Genomic DNA, 22,701 nt, shown 5'->3' with positions numbered 1-22,701 from the left:
TACTTAGTGCTTTAAAATTGGGGGGGGGCAGGGGGAGCTATTCACAGCTTTAAATGAATCTCTAGGCCTGTTGTTCCCTGAACCTGCCAATAAAACTGCAAATGCAGGATTTTTTGTTGTTGGTCACTTAGTAAGAATGGAAGAGAAAATCTGAAATTCATGATTACAGGTCTAAAGTATGGATCGTAAAAAAAACAATATTTGAATAACCTTCGGCACTTGTGAATCCTTTTTTAATATTGAAAGTGCTACAAAAAGCAGTGGAGCATTAAACTTTTTGCAATGAAAATGGGTCATCACAGCACAATTCTAGGATTAATCAGTATTGGGAAATTTTAGAAAACAAAAATGGATTAACAACTAGGAATTCCTTTTAAAACCCAAATTGTACATTTGCTTAATACATATTGAAATTTAGGTATTAATGGTTTGGGATTTACTCCACTGGGAATTTTTCTATTTCATTCAAAATTAATTTTTCAGGACAAAAATACATTCTGAGTAATTCAAGAAATGAATTTACATTAAATGTTATCTTCTAGTCCTTTTAGACTAGGCCTTCTTTATTAAGGTGTCTGTTTAAATTTGAACATGCAACAAACATAAATGATTCCTAATCTGAAATGAACCAGGAAGATGACATCATTATGCCTGAGGCAATGCTTAACTTCATTTCCTCTAAGCCAAAATCGGTGGTCAAATTTCAAAATTCCTCACCCCATATATTGGTTAGTGTGTTCTACTTTCAATCTACAGATTTTTAGATACTGTGTGTGCTTACTCACCTAGTAAAAAAGTAAAACTAAAAAGTGTTTATGGAATCAAATCACAATATCTAGTTCCAGACAGTCTAACTGCATACTTTTACACTGTCAAATGTAATTATAAGTGTCAACTTAGCTAAGGTTCCAAGTTGAGTTCTGTGCATCAGAAAACAGGGAAGGTAAATGTGCATTATTGTTATTACTAAAACTATGACTCAAACACATTTCGTTCTGCTCAGTGGGTCTCATGACTGAAGCAAAATCAAACTGCTACTGCAAGATCTTTGATCACTACTGCCAATATATGAATTCACTAGTCATCTTCTCCATTTTTCCAGAATTGTCCACTGATTTTAATTAGTACCAAAACCTAACTTGGGGGGCATGGGTGTGGGAGGAGGAGGCACAAAAGAAGGGAGAATTCAATGAAGTCAGATTCGTCAGTAAGACTCTACTGAGCTTCTCACTGAAAACCAAATTCCCCCCTAAAAAATAACAAAAAAAAATACTACAATCTGTGGTTTAATCCGAAACGAATTCTAAGCCAGTTTCATTTATTTTTTTTAACTTATTTTTGTACACAGGAAAAGATTAAATACAATGTCATACTGGAAGGTAATTAAAATTAACAGTAGGTGTTTAACAGAATTTGTTCCAATATTCTGTTCTTTCACATCCACCAACTTCAAAGAAAAAATCCTCATCAAATCTCCAGTGACTTGTTTCTTTCTAGTTTTAAAAAGTAATAGAGTGCTTCAACTCAAAGGTTTCTAAACCACAAAACCTTTGAATGAAATTGAAAAAAAAAAAAATCAAACGACTAGTAATGAAATATAAAGTTCAGATCAGGTACTGCAAAGGAGGATTATACTTATTAAAGCAGCCACACAATCAGTGCCCTTTTACTCACTTTAATCTTGAGTAGCAGGGTACAACACAGCACTATTTGGATTCTTACTTTTAATTGCTACATGAAGAATAAAGTCTGAGGTTCTCAATGTCTCCACAAGCAGGATTAAAAAAACAGCAACTTTATCACTTCAATGCCTCAATCCCAATGTAGACAGTTAACAAGCAGGGCCATGGGACTGACTCATTCTTCGACCGAAATAAAAAAGGACCTCGATTGCTGTCAACTACAGGGGTAAAAGCTGAGTGCTTTAAAATCAGAAGGAATTTGGGTTTTTTCCCCCCCTTGATTTGTATTTGAAACAATTAAGCTAATTGGACAACACATACACCTTTCAGGGATTGCAAATTTTCTATACAAAATGTTACAAATGGAAGAACACCCTCCAAATCCTCTTCTTTATTATTTCTTTTGGGACTAAATAACAATCCTTAGAAAAATGAAGGAATATTTAGACAATTTCTTACTATTTTGCCTTTTTTTTTTTTCACAAATGGGACTAGATGCCTGGAGACTGGAGCCTTCCATTTATCTCTCAACAGGCGACAACCTGGTGCAAAAGAAGCTCTCGTCTACTTGTCCCTAGAAAGTGTCTTTTGGGTTGCCCCCTCCTCCCTAGAAATTCCAAAGGGATGGTGAAAGAGGACACCCAAATCATTCCCAAGGGAGCACTGAGCACCAGGAATGGGTAATTTACAATTCAGATCATATTTGTGGAGCATTTTTTTTTATGATATTTGTTAAGTGCTTACTATGCGCCAGGCACTGTACTAAGCTCTGGGGTAGGCAGATACAAGGTAATCATGTTAGACACATGGGGTAGATACAAGCTAATCTATGTCCCACATGGGGCTCACAGGTCAACCCCCATTTTACAGAGGAAGTAACTAAGGCACAGAGAAGTGAAGTGACTCACCCAAAGTCAAACAGCAGACAAGTGGCGGAGCCACGTTTGTGGAGTTCAAAGCATCTGACAGAACCTGGCCTGTGGCAAATTTAGGGGCTACAAAATCAATCAGGTCAGACATGGGCCCCAGTGGTGCCAAAGCTTTGATCACTGGGCACCGCAAGGAGGGTGGCCAGTGGTGGGCCTCAAGGATACCAGACGAGGAGAGGCATGTGATGGAGAGTGTGTTACAATAAACAAGCAGAAATTAAGTCCAGTGCACCATTGTACTAAAGTATGCCCAAGGCCACCCATTCAAGAGTTTCTGCACGGTAGTCCTTACTCCCTCCTACCTTTAACGCCCCTCCCAGATCCTGCTGAATGCCGGAGTCACTTCCAAGAACTCGGCAGCAACAGCCGAGGCAGAAAGAGACAGGGTACTGACATAAAGGTCGCCAGTGCCATGTCCGTACCAGGCGGGGGGACAGACCAGCCAAAAACAGGGCTGACAAACGTACATCTGGTCACCTGGCTACCCTACCACAAGGCCTCAACTCTTAGCAGAAACTACCAAGAGCAAAGAAGTCAGTAAAGATATCATTACCTGTCCAAAGAAAGAGTGACTGTTTCATTCATTTCTGGTACATCGTCAGCTTTGATGGTAATGTTGATTGTTAAGTCACTTTGTCCAGAGAGAAACACAACAGAGCCATTGAAAGGATCTATGTCATCAACTGTCACTGCTTTTGCATTGGAGCCAGAGGGCTTCAAACTCCAAAACACAATGGCTTGACCATCAGTTCCATCTCGATGTAAGGCAACATATACCTAACAAAAAGGGAGAGGGGAAAAAAAAAGACTGTAGCAAAGATATTACATTGTATTTGAAAATTCAGCAACTCCCCCCGGATTCATCCCAATAAATTGTTATCCAGGCACTGTGAAGTTTGATTTGCACATTCTTTCTGAACAGATTAGAGGTATGCACCTATGTATAAATATAAAAGTATCTTTGATGTAATATCTAAAGTACTCTGGGAATCACGGCCCCATATAAGATTTAATACATCCCCTCAGTCCCGTGTCTAAGATGGAAGCCTGAACGTTAGTCACAACCAGGCCCTGCCAATACTTGAAAAGTTGCCCTGGATTTCAGATAGGAAATCCTTTGGGACCCCCAAAATTACGAGAACTTCTGGATTCTCACAGAGAATCACATAAACAGTAAACATTTGAGCCTGTTATCATCATTAGCAGTATTTGAGCAGTACACTATGCACTTAGGATCATACAAAGTAGAAGATACATTCCCCAAGCCCCTACTTTCTTTTTTTTTTCAGATATTTCTTAGCACCCTCTGTGTGCCTTGAAGCAAATTAAGCCAATGTGGTCTTTGGAGGCCAAATGACTCGATCAGATTAGCATATTTTGGACACATCCTAATTCTCTGGAGAAGACGTTAATGCTAGGAAAAGTCCAAGGAAAACATGGAAGAGGCAGACCAGCAGCTAGATGGAAAGAGACCATAAATAACAACAATAACGGAAGAACTGTTAGCAAGGTTACCGATTATGGCAGAAGACAAGACGTTCTGGGGAAAATATTCCCCCAGAGTCACTTATGAATCGGAAATGATTCGATGACATTTTATAATAATAATAATACATTTGTCTAGCACTGTTCTAACCATTGGGGTAGATACCAGTTAATCAGGCTGAATTCAGTTCTTGTCCCACATGGGACTTACAGTTTAAGTAGGAGGGAGAACAGGTACTGAATTTCCATTTTGCAGTTAAGGAAACTGAGGCACAGAGAAGTTAAGTGCTTGCCCAAGTTCAAAGAGCAGGTGAGTGACAGAGCCGGGATTAGAACCCAGGTCCTCTGGTTCCCAGGCCTGTGCTTTATCAGTTAGGCCATGTGGATTCACTTCCTTTAAGGTGTTATAATATCTTTCCTTTTCAGTTTCTATGGTATTTAAGTGCTTATTATGTTCCAGGCACTGTAAGAAGCGCTGGGGAAATACAAGATAATCAGGTTGGACACAGTCCATGTCCCATAGAGGGTTCACAGTCTTAGTCTCCATTTTACAGATGAGGAAACTGGTAGAGAGAAATTAAGTGACTTTCCCAGGGTCACACAGCAGACATGTGGCAGAGCTGGGATTAGAACCTAGGTCTTCATCTTCTCATGGCATTTTTTAAGCATTTACTATGTGCCAGGCACTGTACTAAGCACTGGGGCAGATACAAGAATTAGGTTGGACACAGTCCATGTCCCTTATAGGGCTCACTATCTTAATCCCCATTTTACAGATGTGGTAACAGGCATAAATTAAGTGACTTGTCCAAGGTCACGCAACATACAAGTGGCAGTGCTGGGACTAGAAACTAGGTCCTTCTGACTCCAAAGCCAATGCTCTATCCACAAGGCGACACTGCTTCTTCTTTTCCTGAAATCTAAATCATCCTGGGAGATAATTTCTGGCTTTTTTTCCCCCTAATGCCTAACGTGGGTAAAGGGAGGCAAGGCACACTGTAGGATCTCAGAGGTTTCTGGTCTTTCACTCTATCCTGGCTGCAGATACTAAAGGTATCCTCCTCTGGTGGAGAGGGTATTTAGAGCTACAGTAAACTTGGGTGCTTCCTCATCTGTGCTTTCTCTTTTGGGTTTTGCAAAAAACAAACCCGAGCAAGAAATACCCTACTTACCATCTCAGCTGTAGACTCTTCTGGTTCATGAAGGATGATGGGGAGATTGCTGGTAAAGCCAATTTCTCCATTTGCAATGTCTGGAGTAACACGCAAGGAAATGTTGCAGATTTCACCCAATCTGGGACTTATGGGGGTGATTGGAGGAATGATATTCACCAATTCTACAGCTTCCAGCTATAATTTGGGCAAACCAAAATTTTTAAATATTATATATCAGAGCTAAGATGAAATAAAGGTATTTGTTCTGTGCTTACTACATGCCAAGTAGCCGCAGTAAGGCCTGAAGAAGATAAAATACAATCAGGTCAGGGCCAGACCTTGTCACACATGAGGCTCAGTTAAAGCAGAAGGAGAATAGCTATCTAGTTCTAATCTCCATTTTACAGTTGAGGATACTAAGGCACAGAGAAGTTAAGTGACTTGCCCAAGATCACACAGCAAGCAAGTGGTGTTGCTGGGATTAGAACCCAGGTCTCCTGACTTCCAGGCCCAAGATCTTTCCACTAGAGCAAGCTGCTTCTCACAAGAAATCTTCTAAGTAAGAAACACTAATAGGTAAAAACAACAAAAACCTGTTCATTTGAAAATGCAATATCATTTGGATCAGCCTATCACCCATTAAGATAGAGAGCCAGAAATGCCACTATGGAAAATTTAATTTGTTCTTTCTACCAGAAAAGGAAATAGACTTAAATCCTGAAGTAGTTGAGGATGGCAAATGAAACAAGGAGAATATCATTCACAGCAATATCTAATTTTACTTCAGCTAAACTAGTGGTGGCAGTCCTGGTTCTGCATTTTGTTAAAAATATGATTCGGGGGTTTGTCAGGCCTGAAAATATTAGACTGGCACATTTCCTACTTCCTACATTTTTTCCCACCTGTGTTCTTTAAGGAGCTGTTAAAAAGCTCCAATTCATTCAGAAAGAACAGTTCTTTGCTTTTAGAGACTTTGCAGTTGGGGACGCCACATCAGTAATCCCATGTGTACCAAAAGTTGTCTCTCAGGCCAAAGTATTTAACTACAAAGGGGGCGGAAGAATGTGTAGCTCATGTCTCTGATTCTCCACTCTTTTGTTTCATTCAAGTTTCCTCACTGAGGCTGCCACCTCCTCCCATTCCTGCCTTGCTCATCTATTATGTTCCACCCAAGCTATAAAATCTTCTAATTCTAACCATGTTTCCTGATTTACAGGCTGTTCAAAGTTTCAAGGAATTATGTTAATGACTAATAGTTCTGGTTCCCAAATGAGGCCTTAAATTGATTGCCCATGACTTGAGACCCCTCTGTTGTTTTAACTAAGCATAGAGATCCCCACATTCATAGTGAAAGCGAGGATTTTGTCTAAGAGAGCAGAGACTTCAAAGGCTTCGGAGCACATTTCAGACCCTAGGAAATCATTAATTTTAGTTTTAACCTTTACTGTTCCTTCCGAGGTATTTTTAGTGTCATTTTCAAGTCCTCTAATAATTGTAATCATAGAAAGGAATACCCCTTGTGTGATGGAAGTCCTGTGTAATAACAAGGGTGTATCTAGAATGATAGACCAGACTTCAAATACAGAAAAAAAAAATCAGGCTAGAGAAAATTTGCAATTATGAAAAGACCCCAAATCAACAGCTACTGAACCTTAAATGTTGTCATCTGACCATTTCCAAATCTGAGAAATTCTTCTAAAGAGTTCTAGGTCACCTCTTAAACAAAAGAGTTGAGAATCGATGCAGGCATCAAGCAGAAAAAGAACTGAGGTTCAGGGTCTGTCAGAGGCTAAATATGTCAGCTATGTAATGCTGGTGTTTGAAAATTCAAAATTCTATTTATTGCAGTTACAGAAGTCATGCAGGAGTTGTGTAAAATATCAAAATAAAGTAAGTATAAAATAATCAAATTGTGCACTTGAGGAAACTGTCAAGTTATGACTCCGAATCACTTTGGGAGGCAATTTAATTCAGCTCTCATTTAGAGTTTAGGGAGAGAGCTATTGTATGAATGCCTCCCACCAAAAAAAAAAAAAAATGTACTCTATTTATAAAGAACACTTATGCAACTTTTTCCCTGACCTCTTTCCTAGGTACTCACTCCATCTCCTTCAGTACTACAATTCCAGTAAAGGCACATGGTAAATAAAGAGTAATTCAAACAGATTTCACTTGCAAGAGAGAACAAAGGATCTGGGAATAGAGAGCCTATTTGAAAGCATTCTTCCTCAAAAACAATGTCAGCCAGCAGGGAATATTGCACTTTACTGCAAAGGTAAAAGTATTTTGTAAAACTGTAAGTAAAGCACAAACAATTTCTGCTAATGTTGATCCAAGGCCTCAAAGCAGTTTTAAGTTCATTCTTTACAAAGGCTGACATAGGTACAATTTATATATAGCTCTTTAAAGAACTGCTTCCACAGATACCATTTCCTTAGCTAGAGCACATAAATGACATGTCACCATCATGAACAAACTACACATTTTCTAATCAGGTTGTAATATTATACATTATTTCACTTTCTAACAGAATAAATACCTGTACTAAGAAATGGGCCCCATTTTGAAGGAATGCATCATTTCTTATTGGTAATTTGGTTTTAACTTGGATTTTCTGCTCTGGGAAGATGAGGCTGTTTCTCGCAGATACATTCAAGATGCCATCTTTTGCTCGTGAAGGGTCCACAATTCCAGCAGGAATGTAAAGTGCAGAATAAATCATCTTCACAATTCCTTTAGTTCCTCCTTGTCTTGAAAAACTCAAGGATAAAAACCGTCCACTTGGGCTACTTTCAATCCTCTGGTTTTCCAAAGGGTAAAATGTTATTAAACCATAAACATCATCACTGTCTTGGATGTAGAACAAAAGCTACAAGAGAGAAGGGAGAATCTTAATGCCTAGTATTCACACTTCAGGTATGAAAAATCACAAGTATCCCTCTTTAATTTCTAACATACCTTGGTAAATGCACTGATTTTTGGATATGATCAGTCCTTAATCATGTCCTTACTCAAATATCCTAAAAACCTAATTTTAAAAACATGTCATTCTGTAGGAACCTTAAAAAACCCACAGTATATTTCTCCAAAAAAAATAATCTTGAACAATAGGGGAGATTGTGATTTCCAAAATTACTTTTTCCTCTCGAGAAGGGACTTGGTTTTCACACATTACAATAGGCTTACTTTGGTGGGCTCCATCACTTCGGCACCTCCTCGTACTGTCTGGGGCAAAATTTGAAGGCAATAGGCTTCTGCTTCTTCAGGGAAATCATCCTCAATGACAGTCAGAGGAAGAGTGGCCAGCATCTGCCCTTGTGCGAAATGTAAAACGCCTGACCCGGGTGTGATGTCTGTGGTTACTGGGGATGGATCACTGCTGTTGCGAGTTAAAACCCAGTTCACCGAAACATTTCCATGCGTTCCACCATTTCTGACCACCGTGATTTCATCAAACCTGCCGGGGTGAACGGAAATGGATCAAATAATTACTCTTCCCTAACCCTTCCATCTTTTGCTTTGGTCTTGCCATTTGTCCAGTAGACAGAGCACTGCCGTGGGAAACACGGGACCTGGGTTCTGATCCTGGTTCTACTGGGGGCTGACTACTGTAATCAAAGATGGACCAAGAGTGCACTGCTTTTGGCCAGTCAGATCACAGACCATACAGGACAAACTTCATCCCGAAGGTACAGCAAAGGAAGGAAGTCAGGCTGTTGGAACTTCCTTTTGGCCCTGACTTGAGCTCTGCCTGAGCTGTCATACAATCAATGGAATTTATTGAGTGCTTACTGTGTGACAGCACTATACTAAGAGCTTGGGCGAGTAAAACATAATAGACATATTCCCTGCCCACAAGAAGCTTACAGCCTAGAGGGGAAGACACACATTAATATAAATAAATTACAGATATGTATGAAAGTGCTATGGGGCTGGAGGGGAGGAGGAGGAGGGGATGAATAAAGGGAGCCAATCAGGGTGAGGCAGAAGGGAATGGAAGAAAATGAAAAGACGGCTTAGTAATGTATTTCTCTAGATAATAATAATAATAATGATGGCATTTATTAAGTGCTTACTACGTGCAAAGCACTGTTCTAAGCACTGGGGAGGTTACAAGGTGATCAGGTTGTCCCACGTGGGACTCACAGTCTTAATCCCCATTTTACAGATGAGATAGACACAGAGAAGTTAAGTGACTTGCCCGAAGTCACACAGCTGACAAGTGGCGGAGCCAGGATTTGAACCCATGCTCTCTGACTCCAAAGCCCATGCTCTTTCCACTGAGCCACGCTGCTTCTCTAGATGTAAAACTACACCTGGGATAGAAAGAAAACTAGGATAAACTCATTTGTTCACTATCCTAACTTGGGGATTATTTTAGACTAAAACCTAATTCCTAGCCTCTTCACCAAGCAAAGCTTTCAGACATCCACGTGGCTGCCACAACTTCCTTTAGTGGTCCTAAATACAGAATGGCTGGTAATAATGAGAATATAAATAATAACAGTGATATTTTGTTAAATCCTTACTCCGTGCTGAGGTAAATATCATTCAATTTGATCTGACACTGTTCCTGTCCCACAAGAGTCTCACAGCCTAAGGGGAAGAGACAGAAGCAGATATGAAATCCCCATCTTCCCAGCGAGGGAAACTGAGGCACAGAGAAGTTTACTGGCTAGCCCCAGGTCATTCAGCAGGCAGGACAAAGCCAGGATTAAAACCCAAGTTCCCTTACTCCTGACCTGTGTACATTTATGGAAATTCTGATTTCAATCTCCTGAGGCAAAAGCCTCATCGGCATCTAATAATTCTGTAATATACAGCACCCTTTCCTGCCTAGTTGCAGCACATATTGTGCTGTGTCCCCGAATCACAACATAAATGGCACTGCCAAGCCACTATCATTGTAATTCCTCTTCACAGATTCTCAGATCTCCAGAATGAGATTCACCCATTCCTGAAGGGATGCGCCAATATTGTTTTCTATTTCATTCGATTTCATCTTGGGTTTATGCAATTTAGGAGACCACAAATCCAGCACAACAATCCACATGTCATAACCTGGTGTGAATGGCTGATTTTATTTATTTTATTGTTTTAAATCCTGTGGGGAGCCTGAAAAAAGGACTGATTGATTTTAGAAAGCGTAAACAGAAAAACAAACTTCTAACTTGTGAAAAAGGAAATAGTTTCTCCAGCAGCACTACTACTTTCCCAGTAAAATCTTCACGTGTGTTCTGAATTAACATTTGATTTAAAACCAACTTTACCTTGTTATTTGGTCTTCATCAATGATCACTGTCTGCTCAAACAAGACACTGTTGAATGACAGCACTCCATAGGGCTTATCATTAGGCTTAATGGTGACCTGAACAGTAGAAGGACTCAGCACTACAGCATCTCCTTGTATGGTGTCCTTGAGTAGTGCAATGTGAAAAGACTCTGCAATTTCTGGTACAGCATCATCGACGATTTGAAACTTTAAATACACTTCATGAACAAAGGGTAGGAAAATAATAGTGGTGTTCGGCTGAAGATCAAGGAAATCTAAATTTTGCTGGGCATGAGCTGTAGAATTCCCAGTCACAATGGTGTAACGGAGAGAGACTTCATTTTCTTCAGATCCAATAATGTTTCCGCCCTCATCTTTGCCACGAACCACTGGAATTGTGAGTACCTCATCTTCCTCCAGCACCATATACACACTCTGGGTGAAGCGTACTGGACTATCATTTTTCCTAATGATAATTTGAATAGAGTTCTGTGTAGTGCTGATCTTTGCTCCTCCCTCTACACTTTTTAGTTCAACAAAAAAGGTTTCATCGTTTTCTGGTATCTGGCAAAGAAACAAACATTAGTGAAAAATGGACAATTAAAATGTCTGCACAGCATCCTGAATATCAAAACGCTGGATGTTGGTTGAATTGTGACACACTAAAACTCTCTCCTTGCAGGTAAAGGATATGACAGGTTCATTAGTGTCTCGATTTCAAAATATTTTCCCAAAGTACACTTCTTTCTGGTTGAACAACTATTGGCTTCCACAAACAAATAAAAAAGCCTAATAATACAGCAATTCTGCACAACTTCTATTAGCCTGTAGGTGACGAGTCAGAATGAAAATAATAATAATGGCATTTATTAAGCGCTTACTATGTGCAAAGCACTGTTCTAAGCGCTGTGGATAGAGCATCTAATCCCAGCTCTGCTACTTGCCTGCTGTGTGACTTTTGGCAAGTCACTTCTCTGTGCCTCAGTTACCTCATCAGTAAAATGGGAATGAAGACTGTGAGCTCTGTGTGGGATAAGGACTTTGTCCAACCAGATTAGCTTGTATTTACCCCTACAAGCTAAGCTGATTAGCTTGTAGTGCCTGGCACATAGTAAGCACTTAACAAATACCATAATTTTTTTTTTTAGTGGCAACATGCACACAGTCCCTGGCCATCGGGTGGAGGGACGAATCCTAGATCTACCACTGCAGAGTGGGTCACCGATGGCTTAGTCAATCCCTGTGACTAATTTCCACTTGTGTATTCTTTCCCAGGACTTAGTACAGTGCTCTGTACACAACAAGCATTGAGTACTACTACTAGTAGTACATACACTAGGACTCCAATTCAATTATTGCCTTCGACAGTAGACTACAATCCGAGTACAATCAGTTCTGCCGAGACACGTTTCCCCTAAGCAGTTTGGCCAGCAGAGGAAGGAAAAAGTAGGGACGGTTCCTCCAAGCCTGGCTGAATACAACTGGAAGCGGTGTTGGAATAAACAGCTGGGAGCGTGAGCACGTGCATACTGTCAGCTATTGAGAACTAGTTTGGGAAACTTCTCCCAAGCAAGAATGCATCACCCGCAGGAGAGGAAAGCTAAGTGAATTTGCAACATTGGGGATCCTACATTAACTGATTAAGTATTTGTCAATTTGATACACTGGGCTACATTTATAAAAGAAGAGAGACCTACAGTGTCATTTGAAAAACAGTAGCTTTTGTCCTTATAATAAAATGATAAATTATTGTAGTCTTAAGAAATAAGGTTATAAATTTTCTTAAATTTGCAGCTAATTAGTACCATAAATCACCGTCAAGAGCCCAAACTTCCTGGCGTTGACTTAGAAAGGACACTTTCACAAATGTTGGCTTGTAATACATAGTCCTGAAAAAAAGTAATTACAGTACCTAGTGGTTGCAAATATTTGGCAATGAAGTGGATTACTCTTTTCTAAGCATTCCTTGTCTAGGGATTAAGAGAAAAAAAATCCTATAAATCTCGTAGTTTACTCTACTTAAAACATATTTACTAATTGGCCATATTGCGCTCCTTTAGCTTCTAAAGGACTACAGGAATAAGGGTGCAGTTGTTTACTGAGCCAAGACATTGTTTTTTCCTTAAAACTAGTTAACAGAAACTCATCCTAATACTAATTTCTTCAATTCCACTTCTCTTGAATCTTAAAAGATGCCACAGCTCTTTTCCTATCTCTTAGCATCAACTTTGACCTTTACAGTCACCTATTTTATGTTTTACCATGACTCAGATGTTTCTGCTAAAACAGGACATATCCTTAAAACATTCAAAAGCAAACAACATACCACAAGCGGTTTCCAAGTGACCTGAACTTCAGAGTATGCAATTATCAGGATAATGCCAAAAGGCATGAGATCACTGGCAAAAATCAATCCACGAGGTTTGGTCTGGGCCTCATAGTGTATAATATTAAAAAGGCAGTTCTTCAATCAATCAGTGGTATTGGGCATCTGCTGTGTGCAGAGCACTGTACTAAGTGCTTGGGAGAGTACAACAAAATAGATTGGGTAGACATGATCCATGCCTGCAAGCAGCTCACAGACTAGAGTTCTTTATTATAGCAAATAAAGTACTTCATCTGTCCACACAATCACTAGGAATACTCCATCAATCAGTGGTATTTATTGAGTTCTTACTGAGTACAGAGCACTGTACTAAGCACTTGGGAGAGTACAACAGAGTTGGTAGATCCATTCCCTGCCCAGAAGGAGCTTACGGTCTAGATGGCAAGACATTAAAATAAATTACAATTATATACACAAGTGCTGTGGCGCTGAAGCCAGCCAGCGTTCACCTTGCCATGTCGTTAGGCCGGAAGGGCCCGTTGGTGATCTCCTCAGAGAGCCGCCCCGTGAAAACTGGCATCCAGAGTGAGTCGGGCCGCGGCTTTTCCCGTTTTCCCCTTTCCGGCAGGAAGAGTGGGCTCTCGGTTTCTCGCTCGCCCCGTCGGGCCTCTTCCCCGCCGAGACCTCCCAGGAGATAATGTCCTCACGGCCTCGCCCAGGGCAGCCGACAGCAGCTGCTTTCCTTCCGGTCTCATTTCCCACCCCTCAACCCCAGGAAGGAAGGAAGCCCCTTCCTTCCTCTCCCCCTCGTCCCCCTCTCCATCCCCCCATCTTACCTCCTTCCCTTCCCCACAGCACCTGTATATATGTATATATGGTTGTACATATTTATTACTCTATTTATTTATTTATTTATTTATTTTACTTGTACATTTCTTTCCTATTTATTTTATTTTGTTGGTATGTTTGGTTCTGTTCTCTGTCTCCCCCTTTTAGACTGTGAGCCCACTGTTGGGTAGGGACTGTCTCTATGTGTTGCCAATTTGTACTTCCCAAGCGCTTAGTACAGTGCTCTGCACATAGTAAGTGCTCAATAAATACGATTGATTGATTGATTGAAGGTGGGCTGAATATCAAGGGCATAAAGGGTACAGACCATCAATCGTATTTATTGAGCGCTTACTGTGTGCAGAGCACTGTACTAAGCGCTTGGGAAGTACAAGTTGGCAACATATAGAGACAGTCCCTACCCAATAGTGGGCTCACAGTCTAAAAAGATCTTACAGATCCAAGAGCAAAGGAAATGCAGAAGGGAGAGGAAGTAGTGGAAAATGAGGGCTTAGTCAGAGAAGGCCTCTTGGAGGACATGATTTTAATAAGCATTTGAAGGTGGGGAGAGTGATGTTCTGTCTTATATAAAAGGGAAGGGAGTTCCAGGCAGGAGGCAGGACATGGACAAGGGGTCGCTGGCGAGGTAGATGACATCGAGGTCAGGGAAAGGGACATTTAGCTTTTGTTTCACAGTCACTCCTACATCTGGGCAGATTTCCGCAACCGTCTGACTGTGACGGAGTCTGATTGCACCACTCCAATGAGGAAAGCCCTCTCTCCAAAATGAGGTACACCTAGCATCAGCATCAACTTTCAAATAATCCTGGCTGACCAGCCATCAGATGCTGGCGTATCATTGATCTTGGAAGTACTGCTTTCTTAGAGAGCTTAACTTAAGATTTCACTCATGCTCTCTCAAGTCATACCAATATCTGGAGACAGACAGAATCCCTTTCACCTAAAATACACCTTACAGGTAATTTTTTTCCTCCCTCACCTGATCATCAAGTATTGTCAGGTTATAAACGACGACGGCTTTGCCAGGAGGGAAGGTGATATTTCCTTTGACTGGGCTTAAGTCCTCTTCAGGTGGGTTTGGACCACCTTCTACCTGCAAAGAATGGCTTGTGTTAGCAATCAATGTGACACACTTGATAGATGTAAAAAGATCTGTAGTGCTATACCAGAGGTACCAGCAGAGCTTGGAAGATTATTTAAGGGCTGACTGCATACCACTGAATTTGAGTTCTCTAGAACCACATCCTCCTCCCCTCCCCATCGCCCCCCTCCCTCCCTCTTGCCCTACCCCTTCCCCCTCCCCACAGCCCTTGTGTATATTTGTACATTTTTATTACTCTATTTTATTTATGATGTGTATATTGCTATAATTCTATTTATTCTGATGGTATTGACACCTGTCTACTTGTGTTGCTGTCTGTCTCCCCCTTCTAGACTGTGAGCCCGCTGTTGTGTAGGGACCGTCTCTATACGTTGCCAATTTGTACTTCCCAAGCACTTAGTACAGTGTTCTGCACACATTAAATACTCAATAAATAAGACAATGAATGAATGAAAGAAATTCAAGAAAATTGTCTAATCAGCCCAGTGAATAGCTTCACTTTCTCAGATGACCCTATTTTATCAATCAATTATACTTATTCAATCAATCATATTTATTGAGCGCTTACTATGTGCAGAGCACTGTACTAAGCGCTTGGGAAGTACAAATTGGCAACATATAGAGACAGTCCCTACCCAACATTGGGCTCACAGTCTAGATTGATAGACTCGGATCAATTTTGGGTCCATTATACGAAACTTTCAAAGCTACCCAAAGCAAGCATGCATTTTTATTTCAATAAATAATAAATAAGTCTATTTTATTTTGTTAATATGTTTGGTTTTGTTCTCTGTCTCCCCCTTCTAGACTGTGAGCCCACTGTTGGGTAGGGACTGTATATGTTGCCAACTTGTACTTCCCAAGCGCTTAGTACACTGCTCTGCACACAGTAGGCACTCAATAAAAACAATTGATTGATTGATTGACCCAACCATGCAACTCTACCCTATTAAAAGAGAATACTATCCCTTTCATTGCAATATGTTCAACCATGAACATGTCTTCATGCCTTGTCTTCATATACATGTCTTCACTAAGAGATGTAGCAAGAATTTCCCCTTCACATGTATTGTGTATCAGTCCGGAACATCTAGTTTGGTACCTAAGGTATTGAGGTTTAAAGTGATCTTGGATTAGACTTACCTCAAAAGTCACGGTCACGGTTCCATAAGTTCCCTTTTCTCTAATTAGGGTGAGAGGCACTGATTCGTTTCTGCCCCTGGGTTCATTCACTACAATTAAGGAAGACTAATGGGAAAGAGGAATGACAATCAGGTACTGATCAAACATCGGAAGAAGAGGAGGAGAAAGCTGTTTCCATAGAAATCTTACACTCCCACAGACAAGTTAATCCATTCTGTAAACCGTATACTAATTGTTTTAGATTTCCTAGCAACAAATTAATTCAGCTAGTAAAGAGCCTGAAGGACAAGCAAAATAGATCATCTAGTTACTCATGCATATTGTATTTCTGAATTATCGCAACATCATTACAAACAATTTTCCTTTCTGCAGAGAGCCAGGCTTTATGATTTGAGGACAATTTTAGCTTCTGGTATGAAACAAATCTGACTGGAAAGCATAAGTAAAAACAAAAAAATGGATGTGCCATTTTCTCAAGATTCCTATTTGTGTTCCTCAAACTCTCCAATATTAAAATGCTATAAATGAATAGACATATAACAAATAAATTAAAAAACTTTATTTACATAAATAAAACCCTCAAATTTATCCTTTGGCTCAGGGATACAATATATTACAGTTTGATTGAGAGGGGAAAAAAACACCTCTGTTTCTGCTGCACTATCACTGTGGTTTTGAGTGCCAGATTGTAGATGGGAACAGTGCTTTGCACATAGAAAGTGCTTAATAAATGCCATCATCATCATAAAATGTACTCCCTCAGGGCAGTAGCAATGTATATGTTTAAAGAGCTAGGGTAGTTATTCACGTGTTATCTACAATCCGCAAGATTTCTTACAAAACTCGTATTGATTCTGCAATCCTTTCATGGACACTGCAATTGATGAGCAAATCGGAGGACGAAAATTTGTTCAGCAACGTTTCTGATCATGTGACACAAGGCCAGGGCAGTTGTGGCCTCTGAGCTGTCACTGGATGTGCAAATCGGGGTTCCTGGGAGTTGAGAATGAGGGAGAGGAGGGTCACACCTTCTCTTGCCTCACAAAGGTCAGGTTGGGATAAATACCTGGGATCCTGACCCCAGAACTAGAGAAAGAGAGAGGGTTGAGGGAACCACATATGCTGTTCCAGTTCCTCTAACCTGTACGGGACTGGACTTCTTAAATACCCTGAAGTTCCTCCAAAATGGTGAAAGACCACTGTCCTGCCTCTCTTCATCCACAAGGATTCCTCTGCGGGATCATTCTGCAAACTCCCCTGAGGAAGCCAGAGTTCCAGGAGCTAAAATGGGGCTGGGATCCTACTGCAAACTCTTCCCGAACAAGCACACAACTGGAGCCTCTTCAGCCCACCCACGATCCTGACTCTGTAAGGAAGCACTATATTCCCTTAACCTCAACACCCCATCAATGTCCAATCCAGGCAAGGAAGGGCACACCAAAGTTAATCCCAAACTCTTGTGAGTGAGTTAAACTCTTCACTCCTGCTCCCTACTTTGGCCAGCAACCCTGATTCCTTCCTCCTAAAAGCACATTAACTATTTACTTCAGCCCTACAGGTAGAATCTAGAGAGACTATTCAAATATCATAAAGAAAAATGATCTGACCCCAGACACAGAGTCAAATAAATTGATTTAGGGACCCAGAAAAATAGAGCAGCACTAGACACTGAACAAGAAAAGCCCACCCCCTCTGACAAGACATTTACAGATTTTGCAATAAAATCTGCCCAATAAAAAAGCTTTCTTCTTAACATGATAAAGGGACAATTAAACTAAATGACTACTTCCATAAAATTATTTAGTCTATTTCTTGATGACTTAATATGGCCTGTTGTTGAAAGGGAAAAATGTAATTTGTCATGTAACATGCTTGTACCTGAGGAATTCCAATTTATCCAGAGGAGTTTGGTTGGTTTTTTTCCCCTCATTTGCTCCAACTCTTTAATGGATATTTGAATTCATTAATTTCAATAAATTGGTGGGGAGGGGTTTTCCTCACGCATTAGTGAATGCCATTTAGTTAATGGAAAAAACAGTTTCTTGGCAAGAGAAGTCTGTCTAAAACATGTGCTAATACAATCCAATAAATTGATGAATTAACAGTTTAAACTTATCAAGAAAAAAATATTACAACCATACCATGTTGAATGAAATTATTCCAAAAGCATTGTCGTTTGACAATATTGTCACAGTAACAGACCTGGGCCATCCAAGTTGTACTTTCGCTGATGGTTTCTAAAAGTAATATCACAATGTTAAACATGAAAAAAGTTAATAAAAATTAAATTTTTATTAGGAATCCTTTCTAGATAACTAATCAATTTTAAATGGAAAAGAGGCATTCATCTACTACTCAGTTGAAAGAGAGTAGATTTAAATCAACTGGAATACTGTAAAAATCGCCCTTCCCCATTATAGAATCTCCAGACTTTGAAACACATTAATCATAGTTTGACAACCTATTAATGCCTCTATAGCAAAAAGGAATCGGGTATAAAGACTCCAGTTTGGTTAGAAAATTATCTTCTTCACCATTGTAGAAAGTGCTAGATCTAGGGAACTACTTTTCTATACATCAGAAGGCCACGGGTCAAAGCAAACAGTATAACAGTGGGAAAATCGGTTTATAAGATTTCTATAAATATTCATCAGGGAAATCCAATGACTTCAGGAAAATAAAGAAGAATGCCACAACTAAAATGCAAAGCAGTTAATTGTTCCTTGTATTTACTGCATCCCTATTTATTACCAACATGTTGTGATAAATACAGATTCATTCCAAAAGAAGCGATTTCAATGCCCTCCAAAAAGATTAACTGGGGAAAAGCTTGCTTAGGCCTGACTGTATTGTCCTAATGGGATCAAAAAAGAGAGGCGATTAACCTTTACTCTCTCCAAGCCCTTTTCCCAGGGTTGTTGAGCACTGGGCTTGAAGACTTCCCTTTTCCACACCCCTTCACCCCAAGGCCTTTTCATTCCCTTCTCCTTTGAAGTCTGGAGTCAAGGTCATTGTTCTGGGCCTTGAAGGGAAAGACAATTCTTCCTTGAGGGCCTGAGTATGCTGGGTGGGTCACAACTGACCACTGGACTACAGAACTAGAACTGAGTCTCCATCTCCCAAGGGCTGAATGGTAAATCCAGTCAAGGGAAGCAGGGAAGACAGACCTGGAGATACAATGCTTTAATGGCTGCACCTTTTTAAAACTAGATTTTTTATGAGGCATTGTTTTAAGATGAAGGAATTTTATGCAAATAAGTGGCAAGGCATAGTGGACAGGGCACAGGCCTGGCAGAGTCAGAAGGTCAGCCACTTGTCCGCGGTGTGACCTTGGGTAAGTCACTTTACTTCTCTGTGCTTCAGTTACTTCATCGGTAAAAAGGGGATTGAGACTGGGAGGCCCATGTGGGAAAGGGACTGTGTCCAGCCTGATAAACTTGTATCTATCTGTGCTTAGCACAGCGCCTGGCACATAGTCAGTGCTTAAAAAATACCACAGTTACTAACTGTCAGATAAAAGAATGAGAGTTCGGTGAGCATGTCTGTTACTTTGAACCTGGGTGGATTCCAGATATGCAGCTGGGGGATCCCATAGGACCCAATGCTCTGGGATCAGATTGAAATGGCCCAAAAGCAAACATGGTGGGCTCTGGCATGGCTCAGACCTCGTTTCTCCTACAGACTCCCCAGTCTCCTGCAGCCCAAGACAGCCCAGGGTCTACACAGCTGAGGGTTCCAGCAGCTCAATCGATCGATCAATCAGTTGTATTTATTGAGCGCTCGCTGTGTGCAGACCACTGTACTAAGCACCAGGTAGAACACGATCAAACAATACAACAGAGTTGGTTGAGCTGGTAGACAAGTTCCTTGCCCACAATGAGCTCAAAGTCCCTAGAAGAGAGCTTCTGCTTTGGTGGTGCACAACCCTAGTGTGGGGAGGCAATGTGGCCTAATGGAAAGAGCCCGAGACTGGGAGTCAGGAGACCTGGGTTGTAGTCCCTGCCCCACACACCTCACTTGCTGTGTGACCTTGGCCAAGTCACTTCACTTCTCTGTTTTTCAGTTTCCTCCGTAAAATGGAGATTAATTACCTTTTCAGTCAATCAACTAATAGTATCTGTTGAGCATCTGCAGAGTTCAGAGCATTGTGCACTGGAGGGGTAAAATACAATAGAGATGGTAGACATGATCCCTGCCCACAAACAGCTTACAGCCTAGAGATTGCTGTCTCCTTCTTAGACTGTTGGTCCTGTATAGGACAGGGACTTGGTCCAATCTGGTTAGTTTGTAACTTCCGAATCCTTGATGCATAATAGGTATATAACAAATAATAGTAGTAGTATCTGTTAAACATTTACTATATACCACACCCTGTGCTAAGAGCTAAGGCAATAATACAATCACTGCCCCACACAGAGCTCAAAACTTAAGAGGGAGGGAGAGAGAAATAGTATTTAACCCCATCTGAAAGATGGGGAAACTAAGGCACAAAAATGTTAAGTGACTTGCCCAAGGTCACCCAGCAGGCAAGTGGCTGAGGCAGGATTAGAACTCAGGCCTGAATTCCAGCCCTGTATTTTCATTCTGCCATTCTGCCAGGCCTAAGCAATAACTAGAGCAGACCAGATCTGGTGGGGTTCAGATTGCAAGCCCCCACAAAGTCTAACTATATAAGCCCCACTTGCGCACATTTAAGAATCACTGCTCTAGACTTCTGATCTAACTTTTGTTCAGGAATCGCGCACATTTAAGAATCACTGCTCTAGACTTCTGATCTAACTTTTGTTCAGGAATCTAAGTTTGGAGCAGTCTGCTGAGTTCGGGTTAAAAACATGCTGAAAAATATAGCACTTACTTGTAATGTCAAGTGGAAAATGAATGTTTCGTCAGCCTCTGGAACGTCATCATCACAAACAGATATATAGACAGTCCTATTTGCTTCTGTAGCAGGTATGAAGGCAGCAGCATATGTGTCAAAAAAGTCTCCAGTGTCTTCTCCAAACAGCTACAATAAATACATAAGAGACTCTAGAGTAAACTTTAGTGTTGGCACTAGAAGAAAATCCTCAATCTGAGCTCTTCAGCAATACTTAAAAAAAAAAAAAGGAATTTAACAGGGGTTGACACTACTGGAATGAAACCTCCAAGAACGATGTAACCTGAGATACAGTCCATTTTCGGAAGATAACTTGAATATTGCAGCTGAAAAAAATGGAACCAGACATTCTTACCGATACAATTGCCGTGATATTCGCTGGCTCTCCTATCCTTTCAATAACAAGACGAATAACTGTTGTAGTGGTTTCATTAACGACAAATTCTGTTTGCCCGGCAAATCTTACTTCTGTTTCTCCGGATGCAAAACTGATGAATAATGCTGAAAGCAGATTAACTAAAAAAGAAACAGAGGGCATCCCTACCAAAAAAGAAAAAAAAGAAGAAAGAGAAACTTTGATGTGTGAAACACGTGTAATATTTTGCCAAAACCCATATTGTTTGAGGGTATTATTCCAGATGTACCTGACACAGTACAAATAGTGAAGTTGATGTGAACACAGGGAAAGGTTAAATCACAAATGTTCTTTCAGAAGTCCATAACAAATTTAACCATACCCCATGTGGAAACTGTTTATACATTTATATTTTACCTGATCCTAGAGAAAAGCAGGTAAAGGGAAAGGGAAACAGACCCCTATCTCAAGAAAAAAAAAATATCCATTCCGGGCAGCAATGGAAAATGTGACAAGACAAGATGGACAAAACAATCAAATGCAATGGGCTTTTTTAGGGAATAAAGAAGCTTTAGAAAAGTCATGACTATTCTGCAACTTTAGGTATAATATGCTAGACTATGCTAGTCCACCCCCATGTCACCAAGCCCTTGACTTCACATCTTGGGAACTGGGAAAGGCGGATGGGCCCCCAGGCACGGAGATCTGATGTTCAAGAAAAGGATGGTAGGGAAATTTCAGCCCCACCCCCTGACACTTGGCCATATTGTGGGAAGCCTGAAGAAGCTCCAGGCCTTTAAATTGCATCAGAGATCTAATCCCCAGGCAGCAGTTCAAAGCCTGAACAAGACAATCAATCAATAGCATTTATTGAGCACAAACTGTGTGCAGAGCACTGTACTAAGCACTTGAGAGAGTGGGTTCCTTGCCCCCAAAGAGCATGGAGTCTATAGGGAGAGACAGACATTAATATAAATTACAGAGATACGCTTAAGTGGTGGGGGGTTGAGGGAGAGGGGAATAAAGAGAGCAAATTCAAGTTGCAAGTGTGACAGAAAAGGGAGTGGGGCAAGAGGAAATGGGGGAGAACAGGCATTAATATAAATTATTAATAAGTGGTGAATAATAAGAGGGGAATAAAGGGAGCAAACCCAAGTTGCAAGTGAGATGGCAGAAGGGAGTGGGACAAGAGGAAATGAGGGCTTAGGGAAGGCCTCTTGGAGGAAGATGTGCCTTCAGTGAGGCTTTGAAGGTGGGGAGAATAGGAATAGGCAGTGAAACTGTAAACTTCTTGTAGGCAGGGATCGCACCTACCAATTCTGATGTAATAGATTTTCCCAAGCAGTTACTACAGGGCTCTGCAGCGTGGCCTAGAGGAAAGGGAATGGGCCTGGAGGTCAGAGGACCTGTATTCTAATCCCCTACTCCACCATTTGCCTGCTGCGTGACCTGGGCAAGTCACTTAACTTCTCTGTGCCCTTAAGTTTCCTCCACTGTAAAATGGGGATTGGATACCTGTTTCCGCTTC

The 22,701-nt window shown here is 40.8% G+C and overlaps 1 protein-coding gene across 1 annotated transcript in view; it reads right to left on the bottom strand.

Moving 5' to 3' along the window:
* ADGRV1 (adhesion G protein-coupled receptor V1) overlaps nt 1-21,356 on the bottom strand; it is a 470,004-nt gene extending 448,648 nt beyond the window's left edge. Inside the window, exons 1-10 of the mRNA XM_038765531.1 lie at nt 21,174-21,356; nt 20,798-20,947; nt 18,084-18,179; nt 15,943-16,047; nt 14,677-14,790; nt 10,521-11,086; nt 8,437-8,707; nt 7,790-8,119; nt 5,269-5,445; nt 3,165-3,388 (exon numbers count right to left, since the gene is read on the bottom strand). Of these exons, the coding sequence (XP_038621459.1) occupies nt 3,165-3,388; nt 5,269-5,445; nt 7,790-8,119; nt 8,437-8,707; nt 10,521-11,086; nt 14,677-14,790; nt 15,943-16,047; nt 18,084-18,179; nt 20,798-20,947; nt 21,174-21,356 (2,216 nt within the window). The remainder of the gene's footprint in view (nt 1-3,164; nt 3,389-5,268; nt 5,446-7,789; nt 8,120-8,436; nt 8,708-10,520; nt 11,087-14,676; nt 14,791-15,942; nt 16,048-18,083; nt 18,180-20,797; nt 20,948-21,173) is intronic.
* Between the last annotated feature and the right edge of the window lie 1,345 nt (nt 21,357-22,701).

The sequence above is a fragment of the Tachyglossus aculeatus genome, chromosome 23 (genome assembly GCF_015852505.1).
Source record: "Tachyglossus aculeatus isolate mTacAcu1 chromosome 23, mTacAcu1.pri, whole genome shotgun sequence".
Taxonomy (NCBI): Eukaryota; Metazoa; Chordata; class Mammalia; order Monotremata; family Tachyglossidae; genus Tachyglossus; species Tachyglossus aculeatus.
Note: the sequence above shows the minus strand (reverse complement) of the source record. Positions and strands in the feature narration are given on the sequence as shown.